This window comes from Drosophila obscura, unplaced genomic scaffold (assembly GCF_018151105.1).
Source record: "Drosophila obscura isolate BZ-5 IFL unplaced genomic scaffold, ASM1815110v1 contig_186, whole genome shotgun sequence".
Classification (NCBI taxonomy): domain Eukaryota; kingdom Metazoa; phylum Arthropoda; class Insecta; order Diptera; family Drosophilidae; genus Drosophila; species Drosophila obscura.
The window spans coordinates 637,652-660,242 of NW_024542774.1; the positions used below are offsets into that span (position 1 = coordinate 637,652).

The 22,591-nt window shown below is 47.2% G+C and overlaps 8 protein-coding genes across 11 annotated transcripts; 5 read left to right on the forward strand and 3 right to left on the reverse strand.

The window, feature by feature from the left end:
• The first annotated feature begins 95 nt into the window (after window positions 1-95).
• Window positions 96-5,064, forward strand: LOC111075627 (protein EFR3 homolog cmp44E). 3 transcript variants are annotated; one of them, XM_022369057.2, is made up of 9 exons: window positions 96-608; window positions 1,701-1,905; window positions 1,984-2,137; window positions 2,213-2,458; window positions 2,710-2,751; window positions 2,928-3,058; window positions 3,138-4,001; window positions 4,071-4,695; window positions 4,777-5,064. In XM_022369057.2, exons 1-9 carry the CDS (start codon window positions 524-526, stop codon window positions 4,927-4,929), a joined length of 2,505 nt encoding a protein of 834 aa, XP_022224749.2. In that variant the 5' UTR covers window positions 96-523; the 3' UTR covers window positions 4,930-5,064. The 3 variants fall into 3 exon arrangements, with proteins under 3 accessions (XP_022224749.2, XP_022224750.2, XP_022224751.2); XM_022369059.2 differs by lacking the exon at window positions 96-608 and adding an exon at window positions 967-1,109; XM_022369058.2 differs by lacking the exon at window positions 2,710-2,751 and having other exon boundaries at window positions 97-608.
• A 112-nt stretch (window positions 5,065-5,176) lies between these two features.
• LOC111075641 lies at window positions 5,177-5,653 on the forward strand. The gene has a single exon (XM_041593137.1). It carries the CDS (start codon window positions 5,177-5,179, stop codon window positions 5,651-5,653), a length of 477 nt encoding a protein of 158 aa, XP_041449071.1.
• A 1,008-nt stretch (window positions 5,654-6,661) lies between these two features.
• Window positions 6,662-9,777, forward strand: LOC111075629 (proton-coupled folate transporter). Its single transcript, XM_022369061.2, has 8 exons — window positions 6,662-7,031; window positions 7,084-7,344; window positions 7,394-7,583; window positions 7,639-7,967; window positions 8,029-8,174; window positions 8,240-8,429; window positions 8,496-8,652; window positions 8,724-9,777. The coding sequence occupies exons 1-8, from the start codon at window positions 6,812-6,814 to the stop codon at window positions 8,779-8,781; spliced, it is 1,551 nt and encodes a 516-aa protein (XP_022224753.2). The 5' UTR covers window positions 6,662-6,811; the 3' UTR covers window positions 8,782-9,777.
• Window positions 9,778-10,146: 369 nt separating this feature from the next.
• LOC111075628 lies at window positions 10,147-13,194 on the forward strand. Its single transcript, XM_022369060.2, has 9 exons — window positions 10,147-10,827; window positions 10,909-11,018; window positions 11,148-11,298; window positions 11,361-12,128; window positions 12,189-12,325; window positions 12,400-12,589; window positions 12,658-12,705; window positions 12,821-12,929; window positions 13,030-13,194. Exons 1-9 carry the CDS (start codon window positions 10,701-10,703, stop codon window positions 13,085-13,087), a joined length of 1,698 nt encoding a protein of 565 aa, XP_022224752.2. The 5' UTR covers window positions 10,147-10,700; the 3' UTR covers window positions 13,088-13,194.
• On the reverse strand, window positions 13,187-15,917 carry LOC111075632 (proton-coupled folate transporter). The gene is made up of 7 exons (XM_022369063.2): window positions 15,599-15,917; window positions 15,425-15,537; window positions 14,762-14,912; window positions 14,317-14,687; window positions 14,103-14,238; window positions 13,554-14,037; window positions 13,187-13,487 (listed from the first exon to the last, which is right to left on the reverse strand). Exons 1-7 carry the CDS (start codon window positions 15,756-15,758, stop codon window positions 13,424-13,426), a joined length of 1,479 nt encoding a protein of 492 aa, XP_022224755.2. The 5' UTR covers window positions 15,759-15,917; the 3' UTR covers window positions 13,187-13,423.
• A 177-nt stretch (window positions 15,918-16,094) lies between these two features.
• LOC111075631 (proton-coupled folate transporter) lies at window positions 16,095-19,338 on the reverse strand. The gene is made up of 9 exons (XM_022369062.2): window positions 18,756-19,338; window positions 18,578-18,693; window positions 17,890-18,040; window positions 17,649-17,832; window positions 17,403-17,589; window positions 17,204-17,339; window positions 16,813-17,139; window positions 16,582-16,738; window positions 16,095-16,524 (listed from the first exon to the last, which is right to left on the reverse strand). Exons 1-9 carry the CDS (start codon window positions 18,964-18,966, stop codon window positions 16,461-16,463), a joined length of 1,533 nt encoding a protein of 510 aa, XP_022224754.2. The 5' UTR covers window positions 18,967-19,338; the 3' UTR covers window positions 16,095-16,460.
• A 79-nt stretch (window positions 19,339-19,417) lies between these two features.
• LOC111075633 (pre-mRNA-splicing factor 38) lies at window positions 19,418-20,599 on the reverse strand. The gene has a single exon (XM_022369064.2). The coding sequence runs from the start codon at window positions 20,516-20,518 to the stop codon at window positions 19,472-19,474; it is 1,047 nt and encodes a 348-aa protein (XP_022224756.2). The 5' UTR covers window positions 20,519-20,599; the 3' UTR covers window positions 19,418-19,471.
• Window positions 20,600-20,648: 49 nt separating this feature from the next.
• LOC111075634 (charged multivesicular body protein 4b) lies at window positions 20,649-22,557 on the forward strand. Of its 2 annotated transcripts, XM_041593281.1 has the most exons (5): window positions 20,649-20,944; window positions 21,208-21,210; window positions 21,360-21,537; window positions 21,608-21,909; window positions 21,980-22,557. In XM_041593281.1, the coding sequence occupies exons 1-5, from the start codon at window positions 20,767-20,769 to the stop codon at window positions 22,018-22,020; spliced, it is 702 nt and encodes a 233-aa protein (XP_041449215.1). In that variant the 5' UTR covers window positions 20,649-20,766; the 3' UTR covers window positions 22,021-22,557. The 2 variants fall into 2 exon arrangements, with proteins under 2 accessions (XP_041449215.1, XP_022224758.2); XM_022369066.2 differs by lacking the exon at window positions 21,208-21,210 and having other exon boundaries at window positions 20,651-20,944.
• The last annotated feature ends 34 nt before the right edge of the window (window positions 22,558-22,591 follow it).

Here is a 22,591-nt window from a genome sequence, read left to right on the forward strand (position 1 = left end):
TGAAGCCAGCCAAGTGCCAGAGAGCCAGAGAGCTTTTGTGCGAAAAGTACATTTTCTCTAGCACACATTTTCCATTCAGTTTGTTGTTCCTGCCGTGTGCGGTTTGAGTTTCGGGCCCTGGCGGCCGTTAGCAAACATTTTTACACTTTATTAATTGCATTAATTATTGTTTTTGCCAAAGTGTTGGTAGCGTTTTTTATTGAACGAGTTGCGGGCGTAGGACAATTATTTTGGGTTGATTAGTATTCAGAAATGTGTGTCAAAACAAATAAAGGGGAATGGCATCACTAGCTCAAGCCCCAAAACTGGGTCCCCCTGTGATATAAGTGTCGATGGCAATAAAAAGCTTGGAGACAACATAAAGGCGAGAGGAAGGAGCTTTGCCCTCGCTGGGTCGGTCCATCAGCTGACTTCAAGCAACAAACAACAAACGGAGATAGACGCTCGCGCTAAAAATACTCAAAGTTCATGGTCAACGTCCTGCGGAGGGGAGGTGGGTGAAATTTGTTGGTGACATCTAACAATGGCTTTGCTTCGCTGCTGCTTTGAGCCGCCGGAATTGCCGGAGTTCTTCGACAGTTTCGTGCAGAAATGCACCGATCCCAGTTGTGAGTATCTATAAAATCTGATCAAATATAAGATTAATGTTAAAACCAGTTTTGAAAATGAAACGGTCAACTTTACACCTTTTGGCAGTGGTGCCAGATCGTAGAACTCTCCAAGCTAAAGCGGGCAGAATTAAACTTTGAAAGTGTAAATTGGCTAATATAATTTAGCTGTTGGTGTCGATAACATCGTTTTTGTTTTTCTGCTCCTGTGGCTCATGCTATTTCTGTCTAGCAGTATTTCAATCTGGTGTCATACGACCATCAATCTAGTATTTTCCGTGTGCTCAGGAGTATTTTGTGGCTTTTCCGCTTTGGTCACACTAGTTTTCTGCGATATCGATAGTTCATATTAATCGAATTGGGCATCCAACAAAAATCAACAACAAACACAACACAGAGCAGAGCGTAGCGTAGCTCTTTTATCGTTTTATTATCTAATGCCGCGATAAAGGCCACCGAAGCAAATTACGCCTTTGGTGCATAGAAACGCTGACATGCCTGGTAAGCAATCGGGAGAGAGCCAGGTGAAAAGCGCTGCCTGGCGTGATAAAGGCCATTGAGAACGACCATTCTGACCTCGACACCAAAGTGAAGAAAATGACGCCACCAGGTGTCTGATTGGGGCCGGCCCGAATCGATGGGAAAGTCGTTGGGGGAGTGGGAGCAGACCGGAAGGGTTATATTATGATGGAACAGGCAAATATCGCCGAAGAGCGATGAAAAGAGCAATCACTCAACGTGACACAGACTCAGACACACACACACATACGCGCACACAGAGGCACGCGACAGCTGGCAATCCGAACAGCAAAACTCTAGTCGGCTATAGCCATTATCGCGATAAGATTACAACGGAAAATGGTGGTCGCACCCATTCGACCCGACCCAACCGAGCACCACCCGCTGACTGCTGCCGGGTAGGCGAGTCGCCACTTCCAGGGGTCGCTACCAGTAGTCGATTTTCGCCAACTGCTAAACACGGACCACTCCGATGACGTCGCATCGTCGTCGTCGCTATGTTTACCTACCGCTGCATACGCATCTGTCTTCCAAATCCCTCTGATAGCTGTGCCTTTCCCTGCGCTCTTCTAGGTTGCTGCGGGTGCTGCTCGGCGCTGCGGCCGCGCTACAAGCGACTGGTGGACAACATCTTCCCGGTGAACCCGGAGGATGGCCTGGTCAAGTCGAACATGGAGAAGCTGACCTTCTACTCGCTCAGCTCACCCGACAAGCTCGACCGCATTGGCGAGTATCTGTATCAGAAGGCCACCAAGGACATTAACCGCAAGCGCTACAAGTGAGTAAAACCTTTGGGGATCTGCTGTTTGTCATTGTCATTGAATGTGTTTGCTTCTCTTTTTGGTTGCCCTTGTAGGCTGGCAGAGATCGCCATGGAGGCCATGGACTTGCTGCTGCAGGCCTGTCACGCCCAGACGACGCTCAACCTGTTCGTGGAGTCGTTCCTGCGGATGGTGCAAAAGCTGCTGGAGGATAATAATCCGAATTTAAAAATCATGGCCACCAATTCGGTAAGTAAATATGAGCCGGGGTCTGTCCAGTCTGGTCTGGTCTGGTCCTATGCTAATCATTTTTAATCCTTGCAGTTTGTGAAGTTCGCCAACATAAACGAGGACACGCCCTCGTACCATCGACGCTACGACTTCTTCATCTCGAAGTTCTCGTCGATGTGCCACAGCGAGGGCAAGGATCTGCGGGATAGCCTGCGGCTGGCCGGCATCAAGGGACTGCAGGGCGTCATACGGAAGACCGTGTCCGATGATCTGGTCGAGAACATCTGGGCGGCTCAGCACATGGAGAAGATTGTGCCCTCGCTGCTATTCAATATGCAGGTGAGAAGAATGTCCCCTCCACCCCCACCCTTGTATCTGCCGATCCAGAGGAGCAGATGGATCACTGGATCCCGGCCATTTCAATTGGATTGGTTAATGAATCAAAATTGCTGCGACTTGAACTAATTTCGATATACTATTCTGCATTTCGTTTTCGTATATTCTGTTAATGCAAACCAAACCCTAACCAACCAATCAACCAACTAATCAACCAATCCACAACACAACCAACACACAACAACATGAAACAGTTTTGTGTAAACGTTATGTTCGTGAAGAAAAATTTACTGGCGGTAATAATTACTATAATCGAATCGAATACTAGCATTTAATTAGCACCAGCACCAGCACCATGAGCTGTGGACTAGCGTCCAGCGTCTGTGCGAGTAGTTTAGTAGCTGAGCTGATAAGATGAAAATTCTAACCGGTGCCGCCTGACTCTAACATATTTCTGTATCGCCCGCCGCAGTCTGGCGACCTCACGCCCGTCGAAGATGCCACCAATGTGACGCCACCAGCACTGGCCGAGGAAGTGCTGCGGGAGCTGGTCGGACGTGCATCGTTCGGACACATTCGGAGCGTGCTCAAGCCGCTGCTGACGTAAGTAGCCACTAACGAAGCATAACTATCAGTGCTATCAAAATGGGCTCAATCAATATTTACCCTCGCAATCGCACAGTCACCTCGATCGGCATGAACTGTGGGTGCCCAACACCTTTGCCATTCACACGTTCCGCATTGTGATGATCTCGATCCAGCCGCAGTACTCGTACACTGTGGTGGAGACGCTCATGCAGCACCTGGACAGCAACTTCAAGTCCTCGCCCAAGACGCGCACTTCCCTGGCGGTGGTGCTGTCGAAGATTATTGCCATTGCGGCTGGCGAGAGCGTGGGACCCTCGGCCCTGGACATCATCAACAATCTGCTGACCCACTTGCGCACGAGCGTGAGCACCACCACCGAGATCACCGCTGAGGAGTCTCAGTACCAGGAGGCGCTTATAAATGCGTTGGGCGAGTTTGCCAACCATCATCCCGACTACCAGAAGATCGAGATAATGCTGTTCATCATGAACACGGTGCCGGACCCCTCCAAGAAGAGCAAGGGCGACCAGATGCTGCAGAACATTCTGCTCAAGTCGCTCCTCAAGGTTGGCACCCAGTACAGCACGGTGTCCTTCGAGAAGGCCTTCCCCGCCTCGTTCCTGCAGCCGCTGCTGAAGATGGCCCGCGCCCCCCATGATCCCACTCGCCTGATTGTCATGCAGATCTTCCAGGCCCTCCTAGATCGCCATCAGAACGATCAGGTGCTCAGTAGTGTCAGTGTGAAGCAATATCCGGCGCTTTCCCAGGAGCCGCCCTCGCGCTCTGACATCATTTTCACGCACAAGCACGGAGCCCACATTATGCAGGCGCTCATCGATAGCATGGCCCTCTCGGACCGCGTCGACGCACTGTCCGCCAGCTACAACACCGCCGCCCTGCTCATCGTGGAGATGTCCAGCAGCGAGACAGTGCAGGAGTTCCTGCTGTTTATCCTGGGGTGAGCTCCAATCATCCAATCAAGCTGCTTTAATCTAAACTAAACTCACGTTCTCCCTCCCATCTTTAGCATTCAGGAGGTGGCCAACACAGTGGAGTCCTTGGGAGCCGTGCACAAATGCAATCTGCACGCCATATCCATTGCATTGCTGGTGCTTATCTCGCGAGTCAGTGGCATCAACAACCTGCTGGAGTATGCCCAGAAGATTGTCGATGCGCGACGCGAGGAGGCCACCTACTATCTGCCCCCGCTGCTGGAGACGAAGAAGGTGCCATCGAAGAGTCTGAATCTGTCGCTTCCACACCTGGCCATCGACAAGCTAGCGCTGGGCGAATGTCTGCAAAATGCTGGCATGGAAGCCCAGCGTCTCAATACAGGCGCTCCCTACACGCTCAATCAAACGGACCATCCCGGCCATCGCCATTCCTGGGTGGAGTCGGTGAGCTCCCATTTGACGCAGCGCAACAGCTCGGCGGATCTGACGGTCTACAATGGGGATGTGGACAGTGTGAACAGCTCGCCGGGCGTGTGCAAGAAGATACTGGCGCCCGAGTTCAATTTCGACGCGATGAAGAGGGCCCTCGCCGAGCCTACGGAGGCCGCCAAGCGAGAGCAGCGCGAGCGACAATTGCAGATCGTTCGCACCTTCCGCGAGGGCGAGTTCGATGATCTTGTGAGACGCACAGAACCGAAGGTAATTCCCATCCCTACCCACTCATTTATGTGAACCAATGCTTATGCATGTTCACTTTTTGGTTTCTTTTTCTATTTACAGCACGATCTCATCCAGAACCGCCTCAACGAGCTGTTCAACTCGCTGGCCGTGGAGCGTCAGATAACACAAAGCGACAGCAAGGTGGCCCAGCTGCAGGCCAGCAACGAGAAGCCCATTTACGAGACAAACTTTCCAGAATTATTCTATTACTAATCTGTATTACTGTGAACCCCCTCCGGCGAATATTCTGTACTCCATTTATGCATACGAAGATATGGTAGCTGCGAAAGCGAATTTGTTTGGTGTCAGTAGATAAATTTAATTAAATTTTCCGTTGTTAAATACTAACAATTAAATTGTTCAGACCTTAAATGCCCATACATGTACGTATGTCCTTTGCATTAGTTGTTATACAAATACAATACTTATTGTATGTTGATTTAAATTCTCTATTTTAATAATGGAACGTTGTGATACAAAATGTAGTGGTTCAGCCTCTAAGACGACCTCAACTTGTGGCTCGGCCAAACAGTCGAAATGCTCGTTAAGTAAACTGAAAAACTTATGCTGCAAACCAAAGCCTGCTGAGGAAGTGGGCGGACGCAATCCTTTCCTCAGGTATCTGGCTCACTTCAAGAAGTGCAACAAGGAGAAACTCTGCAATCTACAAACAACGCAGATAGTGATAGCTGCCAGCAAGGAGTGGAATCGCATGACCTGTGAGGAGAAGTCGCCCTACGTTCAGGCGGCGCGTAACGCGAAATACATGTTTTGGTCGCGCAGCAAGGACACCAACAGAGTTCTGGGCAAGTTGCGCGAAATGGTGGGATGTGCAAAGCCGCAGATGCAAGAACCCTTTAAGTTGATCGGCGATCTAGACTCCTGGCGGCAAAACGTCCTGGACGATGTGTTTGACGTGGGGGAGGATGGGGACTGAGCAGTAGTACACGAATTCGGAATTAGTCTGAAATAAATTTAGTCGAGATAATTTTTTCTGATCTTCAGGTGTCGGCAAGACCCTATCTAATGTGCATAGGAAAAGGTCTCCGATCAGCGCAGTCTCAACATGCTGTAAAAACTTCCCATAAGGAAGATCTGTTTTTATTTGAGAATATGGATGGTGGTGCGCATGGGGCTCATATATAGCCGATATATATATATCCAAAGAAAAACTTCAAATTAAACCATTCTTCATTATGGCGAAAACTAAACTCGTCTATCCAGACGAAAAGAAATGGCAGAAAGCTAAAAGTATGCAACACAATTTTTTTATATATTAGAGCAGAAAAAAACTAGATTCATATTTAAGATATCAGGCGAACAGAAATCAGCAGAAGGTCGCTGGTTTGTTGTCCAGGATGGGGGTAACTCAAAACAGCATAGAAACAAAATTACGTACATCAGTATGAACATACATACATATGTACCTTTGTAAGTTACAAACTTCCGAACAATTGTTGACCAGTTGACGTCAGCCCTTGCTAACATTGATCACTTCATTTTATGTAGTCTTTAGGTTATGGAAATGAACAAATTATACAGAAATTAGATATTTTCAAAGCTCAATGATTAAACTAGCATTCGAATACCAATCATTTAGTTGCACATTGGAATTAGTAGATGTATAATTAAGCTTTTATCTCTTGTTGTTTAGAGAATGCTCAATGTGCATAAACTTAATTCGGATAAAGCACGTCGTATCAATAAAAAAAAAAAGTCCCTTGAGAGTGAGAGCTCTCTGTTCTCAAAGCTGACTCACGTGCGGGGATCTATGCAAAGCCACAGTGATCATTGGATATCGACACTTTTTTTTAGATACAAAAATGATCCATACACAATGCGAATCAAATTAATTTATTTAAATTGGTTCACTGTGTTGTTAGTCCCTCCTAGCAGTTTGGAAGAATCGTAAGATGATAAGAGTTCAGTTCACTGTAGGAGTGAATACTTTTTGTAGATTCATGAAATCTTAATGGGGTTTCCATGCTAAGAGAGCGGCTGCTACATATAAATGTCGTCACTTTATCTGAAATCGCGCCCACGCTCGTATCAAGAAACGTAATGAATTAAACTCAGTCTCAGTCGAGTGGCAGAGATGAACGAGGAACCGCATGCCCATGAAAAGCTTGTGGCCAAGGCAAGGCGACATGATCCTGAAACTGCCAGCAGTAGCAGCGCGGAGAGCCAAATCAGTTCCGTAGAGGCAGCTATTGCGGCGGACCCTTCCCACGGGGAGCCATCAGTCGTCCAACCGATGACTATCTATCTGCTGGAGCCCTTTATATTGATTCTGCTATTCGGCTACAATTTCTCGTGTAAGTGTTTATCTGCTTGGGAGGCCCTCTCACAGTACTCCCTCGATTGCAGCCACCGTATTGAAGAACCAAATAATCTATCAAAGCTGCACGGCTGGATTCGGATACTCGGATAAGGTCTGCCTGCTCCTGGGCACCAAGAATGCCACAAACGAGACGAAGAGAATCGAAGAAGAGGTGCAGCCCTATGCAGCTCGGGTCGTTGTAGTCATGACGATTGTGGAGTGCATTATTCCGGCGTTCTGTGGCCTCTTTGCCGGAGCCTGGGCAGATCGCTACGGACGCAAGCCGCTCTTGATGTGCTCCTTTCTGGGTAAGTGCCTCAGTCCACACAGATCTCGCAGTCTCATCTTTGGCGACAGGCTACGGCCTGCAGTATCTGATTTCAGCTGGCGTTGCCTATGCAGCCATCCACAGTGATGGAATGGTCAGCCCCTGGTGGTACGTGCTGTCGATCGTCCCCCTATCGTGCCTGGGCAGCAGTGTCACCTACTCCGTGGCCGCCGTATGCTTTATAGGGGATGTGTCCGAAGGAAAGGTTCGATCATACAGGTATCTAAGCAGTCTGACCAAAGTATTTCCAGTAAGAATATGTTCTCCCTTCCAGAATGATTGCCTATGAGCTGGCCATATATGTGGGTCTCCTCCTGGGCAGCTTCGGCTCTGGCTACGCTTACGAGGCTACCAATGCGTACGTTGTCCTGAGCATATCCGCTTGCTTCATTTTCGTTGCTCTATTTCTGATGATCGCTCTGCTGCCAGAGAGTCTTCCCAGAAGGGAGCCCCTTGCATCATCTGCTCAGGCGACAGAAGACAGAGATGTGCTTGCATTGCTGAGGGATTTGTGGACCAGCTGTAGCAGACACCGCGCCTTCAAGGATCGCTCCATTGTGATCCTGGTTATGTTGGTCTTGATGCTAGCGGCCTTTGTCTCTGGTGAGTGTTTTTCCCAAACTGGTATAGCGATGACTCATCCGCCACCTGCAACCTTACACAGCTGGCAGCAACTCGGTGTTCTACATGTTCATGAGAGCCAAGTTCCATTGGACCGTGAAGGAGTTCACCGAGTACGAGTCGGTCAGCATCCTGGTGCCTGCTGTGGCTGGTTCTGGCGGCATGCTATTCATTTGGTCCCTGCGAAAGGTGAGTTTGGCTCTGGGCTTGACTGCAGGACAACTCATTGGGGGGCTATCATCTATCTTTGGCAGTGCACCAGCTCGGCGATTCTCTGGCTGGCCATCATCTCACTCCTGAGTCACTCGACTAGCAGTCTGATGCAGTCCTTGGCGGCGGTGAGCTGGCAAATCTATGTCGCCATTGCCTTGGGCGTATTCAAGTCCCTGGTGAATCCCATGTGCCGCACCATTATCACCAATCTCTTGCCGGCCGCAGAGAGAGGTAAGAATCAATTTCATTCTTATATTTAATTTAGATCGATGATAATTCTTTAATTTCCGCTTCCAGGCAAAATCTTTGCTCTGCTGGGCATACTGCAGACACTATCCCCGCTGATATCCTCGAGCCTTTATTTTGCGATCTACACCCGGACATTGGACAGTGATCCGGGGATATTCAATCTGCTAAGTGCTTGCCTATACGGCCTTGGGATAGTTCTCCTCATGTATGTTCCTTCATATTTAATTAACTCTTTCACTCCATTAGTTTTTATTGTCTATGCCAAATCGTTTTCAGTGTTGTGTGGCACAAAAAATCTACAAATCGGGCGTACTACGATCCGATTTTCAAGTGAATCAGCGAATCTCTTGTGGTTTTAGGCCACAGCTAAAATATATCTGCCAATATCTGCCAGTCATTCCAAACTTTCGAATATAAATATACACAGAAATGCTAGCGCCGGGTGCTCCCCCCAAAACGGGATATTACCATAACAAATACTCAGCCATAAATCAGTTGGTACCTACTTATTTGCATATTCGAGCTGAACAGTTGAAATGTGTTAATTTGGCAACTACCCATCATTCGACATCGATCTTTCCCTCTGTGCGGTGGAAATTTTTGTATAATTAAAAAACTCATAACAACGATTTTCCCATTAACAAATATGTGGGTTATTATACATATATAGCACCAAAATGTTGCGGCGTGTGCGGTGTCATTTGACACACCTGACGGATCTATAAACATATTAGGAATATGTACATATACATACATATGTACATAATGTGTGCACAATATAGCAACGGAACTCCCCATCGATTGGTGCTAACTCTAGCTTTAATCAAATACTAATTTTGTTTTGCTAATTTTAAATTAGTCGCCCAGTTTTTTACACCCTTGATTAAGATCGGCTGAGAGCGCCCAACCAAAACAATACACATGCTACATACATATATTTAGAAGAAATTAAAATAAAATGCTACTCATTTTGATGCCCCAACAGAGCGCAACGAAATCCCTGGAATTCAGCATGGCAAGCATCATTGCCATCAAATGAATTTAAATTAATATTTAACCATCGTCCAAAAATTATGGCCAAAAATAACTAGGCACGTTATAACCGATATAACCGATATCACAAGATACAAATAGACTATACCAAATCTATATAAACACATACATACATACGAGTATGTGTGTATTTATGTAGCTATAAATATTATTTACCGATCTAAACAAAATCTTGGATCATCTCTGAAAATCTTGAACTTCTTTAACTATTAAAGTGAACACCCATCATGAGTATATTAAATAAATAAAAGAAAACATAAACACATTTGTAATGTGTGTTATTTAGACCAATTCGAAACAAGACCTGTTTGTTATATCCGTAATTTTCCAGATTCAATTTCTTGGATTACCAAACTCCAAATGCCAGATTTATCAAAGGTCTGGCTCGTGCTACTCATTTGCACGAATCAAAAATAGGTGAAAATAATTATTAATTAATGCAAAAAGAAAACAAGCAAACAAACAACAGGCACAGACCCCGAGTCTAACTTCAGTTTCAGTTAAACTTTTGGACTACAGTTGGGTTGATAGCGAAACGAAAAACTTAAAATAAATCTGTCGCGCGTCGAACGGAGTCGAGTCGAGTCGAGTCGCATTTGTCCAAGTCGTTCTCTGGACTCTGGTATTGTAGTGGCGTAGAGTGTATAGTTTCACGTGAACGGGGAATCGAGATATCCCATTTTATTTTTATAGACTTAGATGAACAACTGTTCATCTGTTTAGACTGTTTCGCAGTGTACACATGTACCTGTTCCGATCCGGCTGTTTGTTGCTATTGCTTTTTCGTGAGTCTATATAAAGCTAGGGATTTCGCGGCAGCAGCTCATTTCGAGAATCAAACTCTAATTGTAATTTGTTTGCCGTCGTCGTCGTGGTTGGATGTACATAGCTGCTGTCGTTGTCGTTGTCGTAGTCGCTGCCCAGTTTCGTGTTGGTTCAGTGAATACAAACGGCTGATGGGTATCCACATCCACAGCAATCAAAGCGATTGAATAATAATAATAGCATAATATTAGCGTGATAATCTGATCGGAAGTGGCGAGGGATTTTCCTCCACAAAAACTCTTACGTGACAAGAATTGAAAATGTGCAACAAGCGCCACTGAGCCAGGCCTTGATCAAACTAAATACAAACCGAAATACAAAAATATTGAACTGAACTGTGCAGCCCATAAATTTGGCAATACAAAACGGACAAACATGGTTGAGAAGGCCTCGAATGCGTTTACGCTGGAAAAGCTCCGCAATCTGCAGTGGGGCAAAGTGTTCAATCTGTTCTATATAGAACCGGTTGTCTTCATGCTGCTCTTCTCGCACACGCTCTCTGGTGAGTGAACCTGCCCCGGAACGGCACGCAGATTACTCTAACTGTACAGCTATCGCGTTTCCAAATTGTAACCGACCACAGGCACCATCCAGCGCAACCAGGTCATCTACCAGACGTGCACAGTGATATTCCACTACAACGAGTCCGACTGCAAGCAGCTGGACGTTAAGAACGCCAGCGCCGAGATAAATGTGTGTACAGCTCTCTCTGCATGGGGGGAAATAGGTTTCGTTTCCATTGATTACTTGGAAACGGAGCGCATTCCCAGACCAAGCCAGACCAGACCGATATTCGATATCTACTGACGACTTCCTTTCCAGGCCATCGAAACGGAACTGCAGCCGTATGTGGCCAATCTATTCCTCTCCCGGACCCTGCTGGAGAGCATTGTGCCGGCCTTCTGTGGCCTGTTCATCGGCTCCTGGTCGGACCACTATGGCCGCAAGCCGCTGCTGATTGTCTCGATGATTGGTGAGCAGAGAATCGCTGGCTGCCCAGTGGGATTTCCCAGTTAATTTCTGGTTCACATTTAGGATTTTCCGCATCCTTCCTGATGATGGCCGCCATCTGTGAGCTGTCCAGCTACTACGTGGTCAATCCCTGGTGGTACATTCTGGCGGCGGTGCCTCACTCGCTGCTGGGCGGCAACTGTGTCTTCTCTGTGGCCGCGTTCTGCTTCATATCGGACATAACGGACTGCAAGACACGGCCCTACCGCATGATCTTCATGGAGTCGCTCTTCTTCATTGGACTGACCAGCGGCTCGCTGCTCTCCAGCTTCGTGTACGCAGGCGTTGGAGCAGCGGCGACCATAGGTCTCTCCGGCTGTATTTCCACCTTCGCCACGCTGTTCATCATCTTCTTTGTGCCCGAGAGTCTGCACATTCGCCAGGCACAAGATGCGAAGAATGCCACTGCCCTCAAGGGTGACACGGTAAAGGATATGCCGATGACAGCCTGCGACCTGCAGCTGGACTGCGTGGCCATCGATTGCCCGCCGAACATCCTAAACGATGAGCAGCAGGAGGAGAAACCCAAACCCTGCGAGCTGCCCACACCGGCGACGCCTGCCATGAGCTTTGACGAGGACATGCTGGCCAAGTACGTGGAGCGGCTGCCCGAGCGGGCCAAGAAGGCCAGGGACGAGGCGGAGGCGGCGGAGCGCATCAAGAAGGCTGGCCTATTCAGTTTCGTCCACATCAAAGATATGATTAACACCTGCTTCAAGCCCCGCGAACATCATGCTCGCGCAATTATTTGGCTCGTCACACTGGCCATGTTCCTGTCCATTTTCGTCTTTGGTGAGTTTTCTGCGCAGTTCTCCCAGACCTTATGTTCCATTATATAACGCTCGCTTTCAGATGGCGTGATGACTGTAATGTATTTGTTTGTGCGCGAGAAGTTCCACTGGACGGTGAGGGATTACACATTCTTCGAGACGGTCAGTCATCTGGTGCCCATGATTGGAGCCCTCATCGGTTTCCTTGTCCTCCGAAAGGTACACAATTTGACTTGCCCAATACTTTTTTGCACAATGCTATGGATCTGAGCTCTCTTTTGTTTGGCCCACAGGTATTTCGCCTGTCGGTGGTTACGCTCGGCCTGCTGGCCTTCTTCTCGGAAATTCTCAACAATCTGGCCAAGGGCTTTGCCACAATGCCCTGGCACATGTACCTCTCAGTATCGCTGGGCGTCTTTCGCTCCATATCGGGACCCATGTGCCGGACCATTGTTTCGAATATCGTACCGCCATCGGATCTGGGTAAGTGTCGCCAATATCCGCGTATACGTATACGTATCACAGCTGTTTTTTGTAACACCTCATTGCAGGCAAGATTTTCTCCATTAAGAATGTTTTGCAATCGTTTGCACCTTTTGGTAAGTCACTCGTCCCTCTGGTTTCTGGTTTCTGTTTTCGGCTTTCTACTTTCTGGTCCAGTAATTGTGATTGTGATTGAATTATTGTGTTAACATTTATTACTTCTAATCGCAGTTGCCGCCCCGCTCTACACGCTAATCTACAAGCAGTCCCTCACCACATACCCGGGCCTGTTCAACTTTGTCAGCGCGTTCCTCTACCTACTCTCGTTCGTGTTCATCGGGTAAGTGTCGCTGAATGCATGCGTAGTGGGGCAAACGTAAACGTAATGCCCCTTGGGGGCACTCGCTAATCGGTATTGTACATTCATTCCATTCCCCTAGATGTGTGTTGCGCATCAAGTTCAGGCACAAGCAGCACTACGCCAAGGTGCTAAAGTGAGGCACCGAACCGATCGATATATGCCTAAATTAACATGTGATCATATCTAAGTAATAAAACTTTACGAGTAGACCGAATTTAAATGCTGCAAATTCAGACAATTGCGTGTTTAATTTGTGTGGGAAGCGATCATCCAGTCAAACTGATCTTATCTTATATAAATACAAGTTTATTTAATTACATTTTAATATATTTTCTAAGATTATCTTAGGCTCACAGCATCACTTTCAATTTTAAACTGTATTAACACTCAATGCTTTTGTTCAAAGCTTCTTTGATGATTGATAGCACAGATCGATTTGGCACTTATCTACATCCTTAGTTTGCGGTCCTTGATCAACTTCCGAATGCCTGATAGGCAGCATTGCTGTCCATTGATTTCCGCATGCCAAAGACGGTGCTGCAGGCAAAAGAATACAAAAATGCAATCAAGGATATAAGCTGTGAGTTGATATCAGCTACTCACGCCGAAAAACAGTAGCACAGAAAGTAGAGGCCCACGCTGATGAAGTTAAAGGCTCCTGCATAGGACGCCACCGTGGCCTGGTATACGGCCGCGTAGAGCGGTGCAGCGCCCAGGGGAGAGAGCGATTGCAGCGAAGTGGTCAGAGAGAATATTTTACCTATTTCCGAGCTTGGCGTCAGCTGCGAGAGAATGGCCTTGCACATGGGACTCATGACACCGCGCAACATGCCCAGCACCAAGCCCAGATACATCTCCTGACCATGCACAGCCGTTGCCCGAACAGTGCCCTCCAGGACACAGCAACCGAACGCCAACAATGTCATCGTTACGATCGAGACCTTGAGCAGGCGTAGCAGCAGAACCATCGCGATAATGCTGCCCACCACCTGGATGACGATCCGCGAGGTGTTGAACTCGCTGTAGTCCGTGACATCCCAGTTGAACTCCTTCTGCACGAACATGTAGTTGACTGTGCCCTCGCCCTCTGAAATATTGACAGGCAAAGAGTCAGATACGAGCCATGCAAGTGCTGTAATATGAGTACTCTACCCATTGCGAAGATGCTCAAGGTCAGGGACATCATAACCATCCAGATGATGGCCCTATCGTAGTTCTCACGCTTCTTGCAGCAGGTCATCACCAGATTCTTGACCAGATCGAAACGGAAGAACCCACGTATCCGTGACTAACAAAGGGAAGAAATTCGGTGAATATCACAAATTCAAAAAAGGAATATCCTTTATCCTGTATCCTTTATACGCACCTCAGACTGCAAGTTCTCCGGCTTGAGACTCTCGGGCACAAGGAAGATGATGTAGAGCAGGGCTACGGCTATGAGGGAACCCACTAGGATGAAAAGCGTCGCAGCACCGACTCCGGCATATATATAGCCGCCGGCCATGCTTCCCGCCATCATGCCCAGCCCTAGGGACGCCTCCATGGAAACCATTCGCATGGCTCGCGCGCTCTCCGTGGCCACATCGGATACGTGGCAGTACAGGACGGTGACGAGGGCACAGGTTCCACCGCTGAACACCGACGGCACCGCGGCGAGCAGGAACCACCAGGGATTGATGTTTGTGACCGCCGCTATCTGGGTTAGCACGATCAGAATGCCTGCACTTAACAGGAAACCTGTAGCCAAGCATAGAATACCAGAATTACATATCAGAGTTACATATGTAGCTGCAGTAGAATCCGCTGCTTACCCGTGAATGTGGAGAGCAGTATGGGACGCCGCCCGAACTTGTCCGACCAGGGGCCGAGGAACAGACTCACAATGGCTGGAATGGTGCTCTCGAGGATGGCGTTGATCATCATTATGTTGGCCGCATACGCTTGCACCTGCGCCTCGATCTTCTGCAAGGGGAAATCTGTTTAGACAGGTATTATCTATTGCCGATAAGCATGACAGCGTCGTCACGGCCCCATTAGTCATAGCTTTTTGGTGGGGTCTTTGGCAGCGCACACACCACACACCACATACACCTACAATCAGCATATATATTCCAGTCGATATTTTAGTGATAAGTTAAGCCAATTACTCATAGTCATTTCGTGTTTTTTCTTTTGTTTTTGGCTACCACTGATAAGCCAGGCCAATTGGCCAGGTGAATATTATAAGTACATATGTATATATAAACATATGTACATATGTACAACATTGTCACTAATATGTATTATAATTTTAGAATGCTAGAGAGTCATAAAGATCAAACATTATGCACTCGTATTTTCAGATTCACTGATTAACTTGCTTTGTTAGTTCATTTCACTTGCGAGAGCAACACAAAACACGCTTTGTGTCGGTCCGGCTGCCCATCGTAGCATCGTTAGTGGAACGCCAATTGAAAATGCATTGCAAAACTTACTTTGACCTCATCCGAGGCACGATCTCTGCCCAGAAACGGCTCGCATTCGGTTTCATTGTGTTGCATGACAGTGACGCAGGTCTGGTAGAGAATCTGATTTTGATATGCCGCATCTAACAAATACACAATATTTATTTATATATGCTAGACCGTGTGTTTTCCAATAATCCGTACCAGTTAGAAATCTGCCAAAGAATACTAGAAAGACAGCGGGCTCCAGTATAAGCGATGGCAGACGTCTTGCCGTGGGTGGTGTAGGCGATTCACCAGATTCCAGTGACACGGCATTGTCATCAGTGTCTAAGACCAGGGGATCCTCGTCAGCAATGGACATTCTGTTCAATCGAAGGTCACGGCCAAATCGCACCAATTATCGCTAGCTAGACAAAGGAATTAGCAATTCATACAACACAGTATCGTAATATTCCACAGTCAAGAACGTTGAGCGTTGGCGTTCATGCTTCCGCGCGCGCCAAACTCTAGCGATACACTAACACTGGGGCGCAGCACATCGGAGCGCGACACGACGCCCGCCTCGCCTATCTCTGCCCGCCGCTCCACCCTGTCTCAGGCCGTATGGGCCCGGCCCCCCAATGTCTCGCACTTGCAATACGTACCAGATGTGAATCCGAAACAATCAAAATAACTTATGCTTAAATATGCTAAAAAGTTTATGTATTTATTTACAATTTATTGTCACGCAGCTGCGTACGGTTAATACGTCTTTGTGTTGTTTGATATTCGTACAATATAAGAGTATTGTACTTTATGTGTTTGCACTTGCCAAACGCAGTCGAGATAGCAGTGCCAGTTGCAGTTGCACACAAAAACAAATGGTAAGAGGAGAGATAAAAATCATAATAATACTACTACTTGCACAAGTCGCTAATCAACGAATATAAAATACAAAAATACTCGTAATTTCTAGGTGTTCACATTGGGAACCGTCGCGTCGCAGCAATCACATACACATCTACCCACAGATTTAATTGGTCTTTTGAGATACATTCAACTAAGCGGAGCGAGGAGCAGCCGGCTAACTGCCAATGGCCTGATACACACTGCTGCTGCCCATCGACTTCTGGATGCCGAATATAATGCTGAAATTTATGGTATTCAAATAAACAAACTATTAAATTCATCTTGCTGCTACTTACGCAATCAGCACGTAGCACAAAAAGTACAGGACAGCGCTAATAAAGTTGAATGCTCCGGGATAAAATTCCACAGTGGCTTTGTACACGGTCGTGTACAGGGGAGCAGCACCCAGCGGCGAAACAGACTCCATCGATGTGGTCAGTGCGAATATTTTGCCTAAACGGATATAATTGTTTTGGTTAATTGTTCCTTCACGGTCCGCTGACTTTGGGGGAGAACTCAGAACTTACCCACTTCCGTGCTGGGCGCAACATGGGACAGAATGGCACGACACATGGGTCCCATCACGCCGCGCATCATGCCTAATGTCATGCCGACATACATCTCCTGCCAGTAGACGGCCGTGGCACGTACTGTGCTCTCTAGAACGCAGCAAGCGAGCGACAGCATGGCCATGGTTATAATGGACAGCTTAAGCACGCGACGCAGCACCACCATGCCGACTATGCTGCCCACAATCTGGATGACAATACGCGAGGCATTGAAGAGGCTGAAGTCCTTGATGGTCCAATCGAATTGTTCGCGCATGAACATGTAGTTGACAGTGCCCTCACCCTCTGCCATATAGGAGAATTACAGTGATGGCATTTCTTTAGAACGAACTGCAGTTGCTATTCTTACCCATATCAAAGATGGCTATGGTCAGGGCAATCATAGTTAGCCAGATAATGGCACGATCAAAGTTGGGTCGCCTTTGGAAGCAGGTGCGGACCAGATCCTTGACCAAATCAAAACGGAAGAACTCGCGGATGCGTGACTAGGCGAAAGAGAAGAGATCTGTTAGATGGCTTGTCTGGCATCTCATACAGATGTAGCCTACTCCTGTGGGTATATGGTCGAGTACCAGGCTCTCGGGCACCCAGATATAGACATACATCAGCGCCAGGCCCATTAGGCAGCTGGCAATAAAGAAGAGGGTGAAAGCATCCGTTGCTGCATAGATATACCCGCTGGCCACATTGCCAAACATCATGCCCGTGCATAGCGAGGCCTCATTTAGGACCATTCTGGAATAGACAAATAAATAAAAAATTTAATGGATTCATTGAAATTACGCACTACGTACCTCATGGCTCGGTTGCGTTCCTTGGCCACATCAGAAATGTAGCAGTAGATACCCGTGATCAAGGCGCAAGTTCCACCGCTCAGAACCGAGGGCACAGAGGAGAGCAGGAACCACCAAGGGCTTATATTCGTGAACATTGTTATCCTGGTAATAATTATCAGTATAATTGAGCCCGTGAGGTAGCCTACAAGAAAAGATCGTTACAGTTTTACAGGGATTTGTACAGTGGCATACCACTTACCCGTGAAGGTTGTCAGGAGTATGGGCCGCCGGCCGAATTTGTCCGACCAGGGACCTAGGAATAGACTCACAAAGGCTGGTATTATGCTCTCTAGCAGAGAGGTCGTCATCATTATGTTTGCCGAATACTCCTGCACTTGAACCTCGATTTTCTGTAAGAAACAAAGCACAGCTGCTCATCACGTTTGTCTGACTCATTGCCGTGTGTCTCGTATCTAGGTATTAGCAATATAATTATATTTTGAATGCGCTCTTAAAGCTCGGTGGGTCAATATTTCATCGCCCCGATAGACAAATTAGTCATAAAGGTTTTCTGTATTTACTTCTGTTTCGCTCGCTGATAAGCTCTAGACGCCGTTCCCCATTTGTTGGCACTTGAGCGTTATCATCAATGTTCAAACAATGGGAACGATCGCCATAGGCAAATGCTTTGATTGATAGATTTTGCTTTGTCTTGGCTGATGCTGCACTAGTGCGTATGTGGGTCAAGTCTTTCGAACGTTTAGTAATCTCTTTTTACAGTTGGAAAAGTGAGGATTGAGAATGTCACGCAAAACGCCCCGCATTGAAGCATTTTTGCAACCAAACAACAGCAGATAAAAATGTTGAAAGCCAGACATTGGCACCGCAACAAAAACTGTGTCGCATTATCACAAAATATTATTTTGGTTTCAGAGTAATTCGCTTACTTTTGACGCCTCCGATTCATCGCGATTGATGCCCAGCAACGGCTCGCATTCCGTGGCATTATACTTCATGATGGTGACGCAGGTTTGGTAGAGGATTTGATTTTGATAAACCGCCCCTAAAAATACACAAAAAGTTAATTGAATGATGCTCGGCCAGTGCCCGTCTGTTTGTTCGCACCAATTAGGTATCTGGCAAAGAACATCAGAAATACTGCGGGCTCCAGGATGAACCAACGATAGCTGTTGTAGTCCAGCGCGGGCGGTAGGTGGGGCACCTCCTCGTCAGCGGAAGAGCTGCTCGCTGATGTTTTTTCCGTTGCAGCAGCATCCAGAGTGCGTGGCGCCTCATCATCGCTCACCACCAAGGGCTCCGTATCGTTGCGAGGCATCTTTCCCAGCCCTTTACTTTGTCGTTATCTCTCGGGTTTCGGGTACAAGGAAACGAACTGCACAGAATTTTCAAGCTATGGCAGATAAAGAAACTAGCAATTCATTCTGAACAATGATGCAGCGTATAGTATATAATCAGGCACAGACACGAAGGCGAGTTCTAAGCGCAACAGAGCGAAAACAGATACTGAAAGCTTCAGCTGCTGCGAAATGGCAACGTAAGCAGTTTATCGACATGTGCGTAGGGTAGTGACGTTACTTAATACGAGTATATGAATGCTAAAACATTAATCACACAACACACAAGAATAAAATCAATTATTCGGTACGATTATTTGTGCATTTCTTTTCAACTTTCTAAAATCCACAACAGCCCACAGCTGTTTCTGTTTACCACAACTTGCTGCGGGGGCGGCGCTGCCAACTTGGGGCAAATAAAAATACCGAGAGTTTGGCGGTTTGGGTGATTTTTAGTGGTCAATATTACAATTATTTCAATTATTTTTAATGGCGACGCCGGTCGCGCTCGTTTCGCGTGTCCCTCTCCCGCTGGTCGTGGCGGGAGCCATTATCTCGCTCCCGTCGCTCTCTTTCGCCATATCGTTCTCGCTCGCGCATTCGGTCTCGATCCTGGCGCTCTCTGTCCCGAATCTGGGGCTTTCTATCCCTGTCCTGGCGTTGATCTCTGTCCCGATCCTGGCGCTCTCTATCCCGATCCTGACGTGCTGCTGGCTGTCGCCGGTCCCCGTGCTGGGTGTCGCGATTGCGGGTGCGATTGCGCTGCCGCTCAAACTCCTCCAGTTCGTCGTAGTAGTCGCGAGATCGAGTATTGTTGCTCTGGGCTGGACGGCGGTCCCGCTCCCGGCTGCGCGACTTGGATTTTGAGCGAGCCCTTCGTGGTCGTCGTACAGATGAAGTCGAGTTTTCGTTCGTCCGATTCGCTTCTCGGTCGTCCGGCTTCTCATCCTCACTGGGTAGCTCGTCGTCCAGGTCTTCATCCAGGACCGACACCTTCGGTTCAATCTCGTTGTTCTCCTCGAGAATGGTGCGCTTCTGTATTCGAGGCAGTATAATGTCGCAGACGCGATCATTTCGCAGCAACTCATCTATGTACTCGTCCATGTAGACGATCTCGAACTGTCCGGCTCGATTTTGGCGTCTCAGCTTGCGGTTGTCGATGTACAAGGGCTCCAGATACTTGTAACAGTCGAGGGCGACGCCGGTGAGTCGCAGATAGAACGCGCCCAATGCACGGACATACTTGAACTCCTCGTTCTTGATGAACTCCACCACAATGTCCTTCTCCGGCTGAATCTGCAACATCTTCAGTGTGAGGCAAAGGAACTGCGTGGGCTTGATGTTTCCCCCATAGACGCCGCCGACAAATCGCAATTCCATGGCTTTGTCCACTAACAACTCGGCTGTGAGTGCAAAACATTGCTCCTTCCAGTACTTGGAGTCGTAGATGCGGGAACGTATGATCTTTTCGATGAGATACTGCGGATTGGTGCCGTGCACGTTTTTGGCCTCCTTAACTGTCCTGTTTGCCATTTTATTTGACAATTATTATTATTTTTTCAGCGTCGTGCACAGCTGCACGCCTGCAGATAGTATCGTCCACCAACAGACGATAGTGCGTGCGATAGTGAGCTATCGATATGTCGTGGTATCGTGATGACGCATCGCTATTCGAACAAGACAACTCGGCCAGACAGCAAAAAGGAGACGCAAAAAAGTGAAAAACCATACTTTAATCTAGGATTCCAGGGGCTTTGGGCGTGAAAACAGAAAAAACAAAGATGAGTTTCTTTGGGAAAATGTTCGGCGGCAAGAAGGATGTGGCCCCAACGACGGGGGAGGCAATACAGAAGCTGCGGGAAACGGAAAACATGCTCATCAAGAAGCAGGAGTTTCTCGAGGCGAAGATCGAGGACGAACTGAGTACTGCCCGAAAAAATGCATCCAAAAACAAAAGAGGTATGTACTCGTGTGGCTGCCATCCTGGAGCTACGCTGATGGAGATCCCCTGTGGCCGCAAATCAGCACCATAAATATCCATAGAAAAAATGACTCATATTTGCTTTGTTTTTGTTGTGGTTGAGGCCTTCCCAACCCCTCAGCCACTGCCATGCTAGACATGTAATTATGCTTGAATAGAATTATCTAGTATAACGATTGTATTTCTTCGCCTTTCTCACCCGCATACCATTTGATGCCTGGATGTGTCCGCATATGCTCAGAACGTAATATGAACATTCCTTTTGTTACTAAACCAGACATTAGTCATGCCGTAGAGTAATTCGATTCAAAATAATCAAAAATTGGCCTTAACATCTTAGCGAAACGTGCCACCTTTGCCCAAGACTCACCTGCAAACTTGTCGCCTTTTCAGTGGCCCTGCAAGCCCTCAAAAAGAAGAAGCGGCTGGAGAAGCAGCTGCAGCAGATCGATGGCACCCTGTCCACCATTGAGATGCAGCGCGAGGCTTTGGAGAGCGCCAACACGAACACTGCCGTCTTGACCACAATGAAGGATGCTGCGGATGCGCTCAAGAATGCCCACCAGCACATGTGAGTATTCATTCGACCATCGACCTGATGAGATGCAAAAACTAACGTGATTGTTTCACTTAATGCGCAGGGATGTGGACAAGGTCCATGACATGATGGATGATATTGCCGAGCAGCAGGATGTGGCCCGTGAGATATCCGATGCCATTTCCAACCCAGTCGCCTTTGGTGCCGATCTGGACGACGAAGATCTCGAGCGGGAACTCGACGAACTGGAACAGGAGAACTTTGATAAGGAAATCATTGGCATTCCCGAGCCAGCGCCCACATTGCCCGAGGCCCCCACAGAGGACTTGCCCGAGAAGGCCAAAGAGAAGAAGAAGGCCACAACTACGACTAACACTACAACCACAGCTGAAGCGGCCGATGATGGTATGTATTGTCGATGTCTTGTGTATGCCTTCATATCATCACATTGTAACTCGTTTAATTTCATTTTCAGATGATCCCGTCATGAAGCAACTTTTGTCCTGGGCCAACTAAAACGAGCGCTATTGAAATCTCTTCACTGTTCTGCAGGTTAACCAAAATCCGCCACGTTTCTGTTTTGATTAAGAATTTTTGATTCAAGAATGTTAATTAAGTGAAATTTTTAGTTTGAAGCGAGGAAGAGTAACTAACGAGAAGGCATTAATTCCTTTGGCAATCTATCAATCAAATGGTACATACATACATAAATATAATAGGAATGTGATTTAACAAATAATAAACGAAAAGAGCAAAGTCAGGCCACACACACACACATCAACAAAAGTAGACAACAAAACTGAAGGATAACTATGTAATTCGATATTTTTTTTAAAGTATTTTCGCACGAGAGCCTTGGTTTAATTTGTTGCTCCAAACAGAATCACTGAGGCTTTAAATGCAGTCAGCTAGCTGGTTTCAATGCAAGTCAACGATTGTGCAGGCATGCTCGCTTGAGACAAACAAAGCTTATAAGTTGTATTTTTGCACTCATATCCCGCAGGTTTAGTTTTTGAATTGAAATTTATACATAAATAAATAGTAAAAAATCCACTTGGTCTCGGGCTGCCCTATTTTCAATACCAGC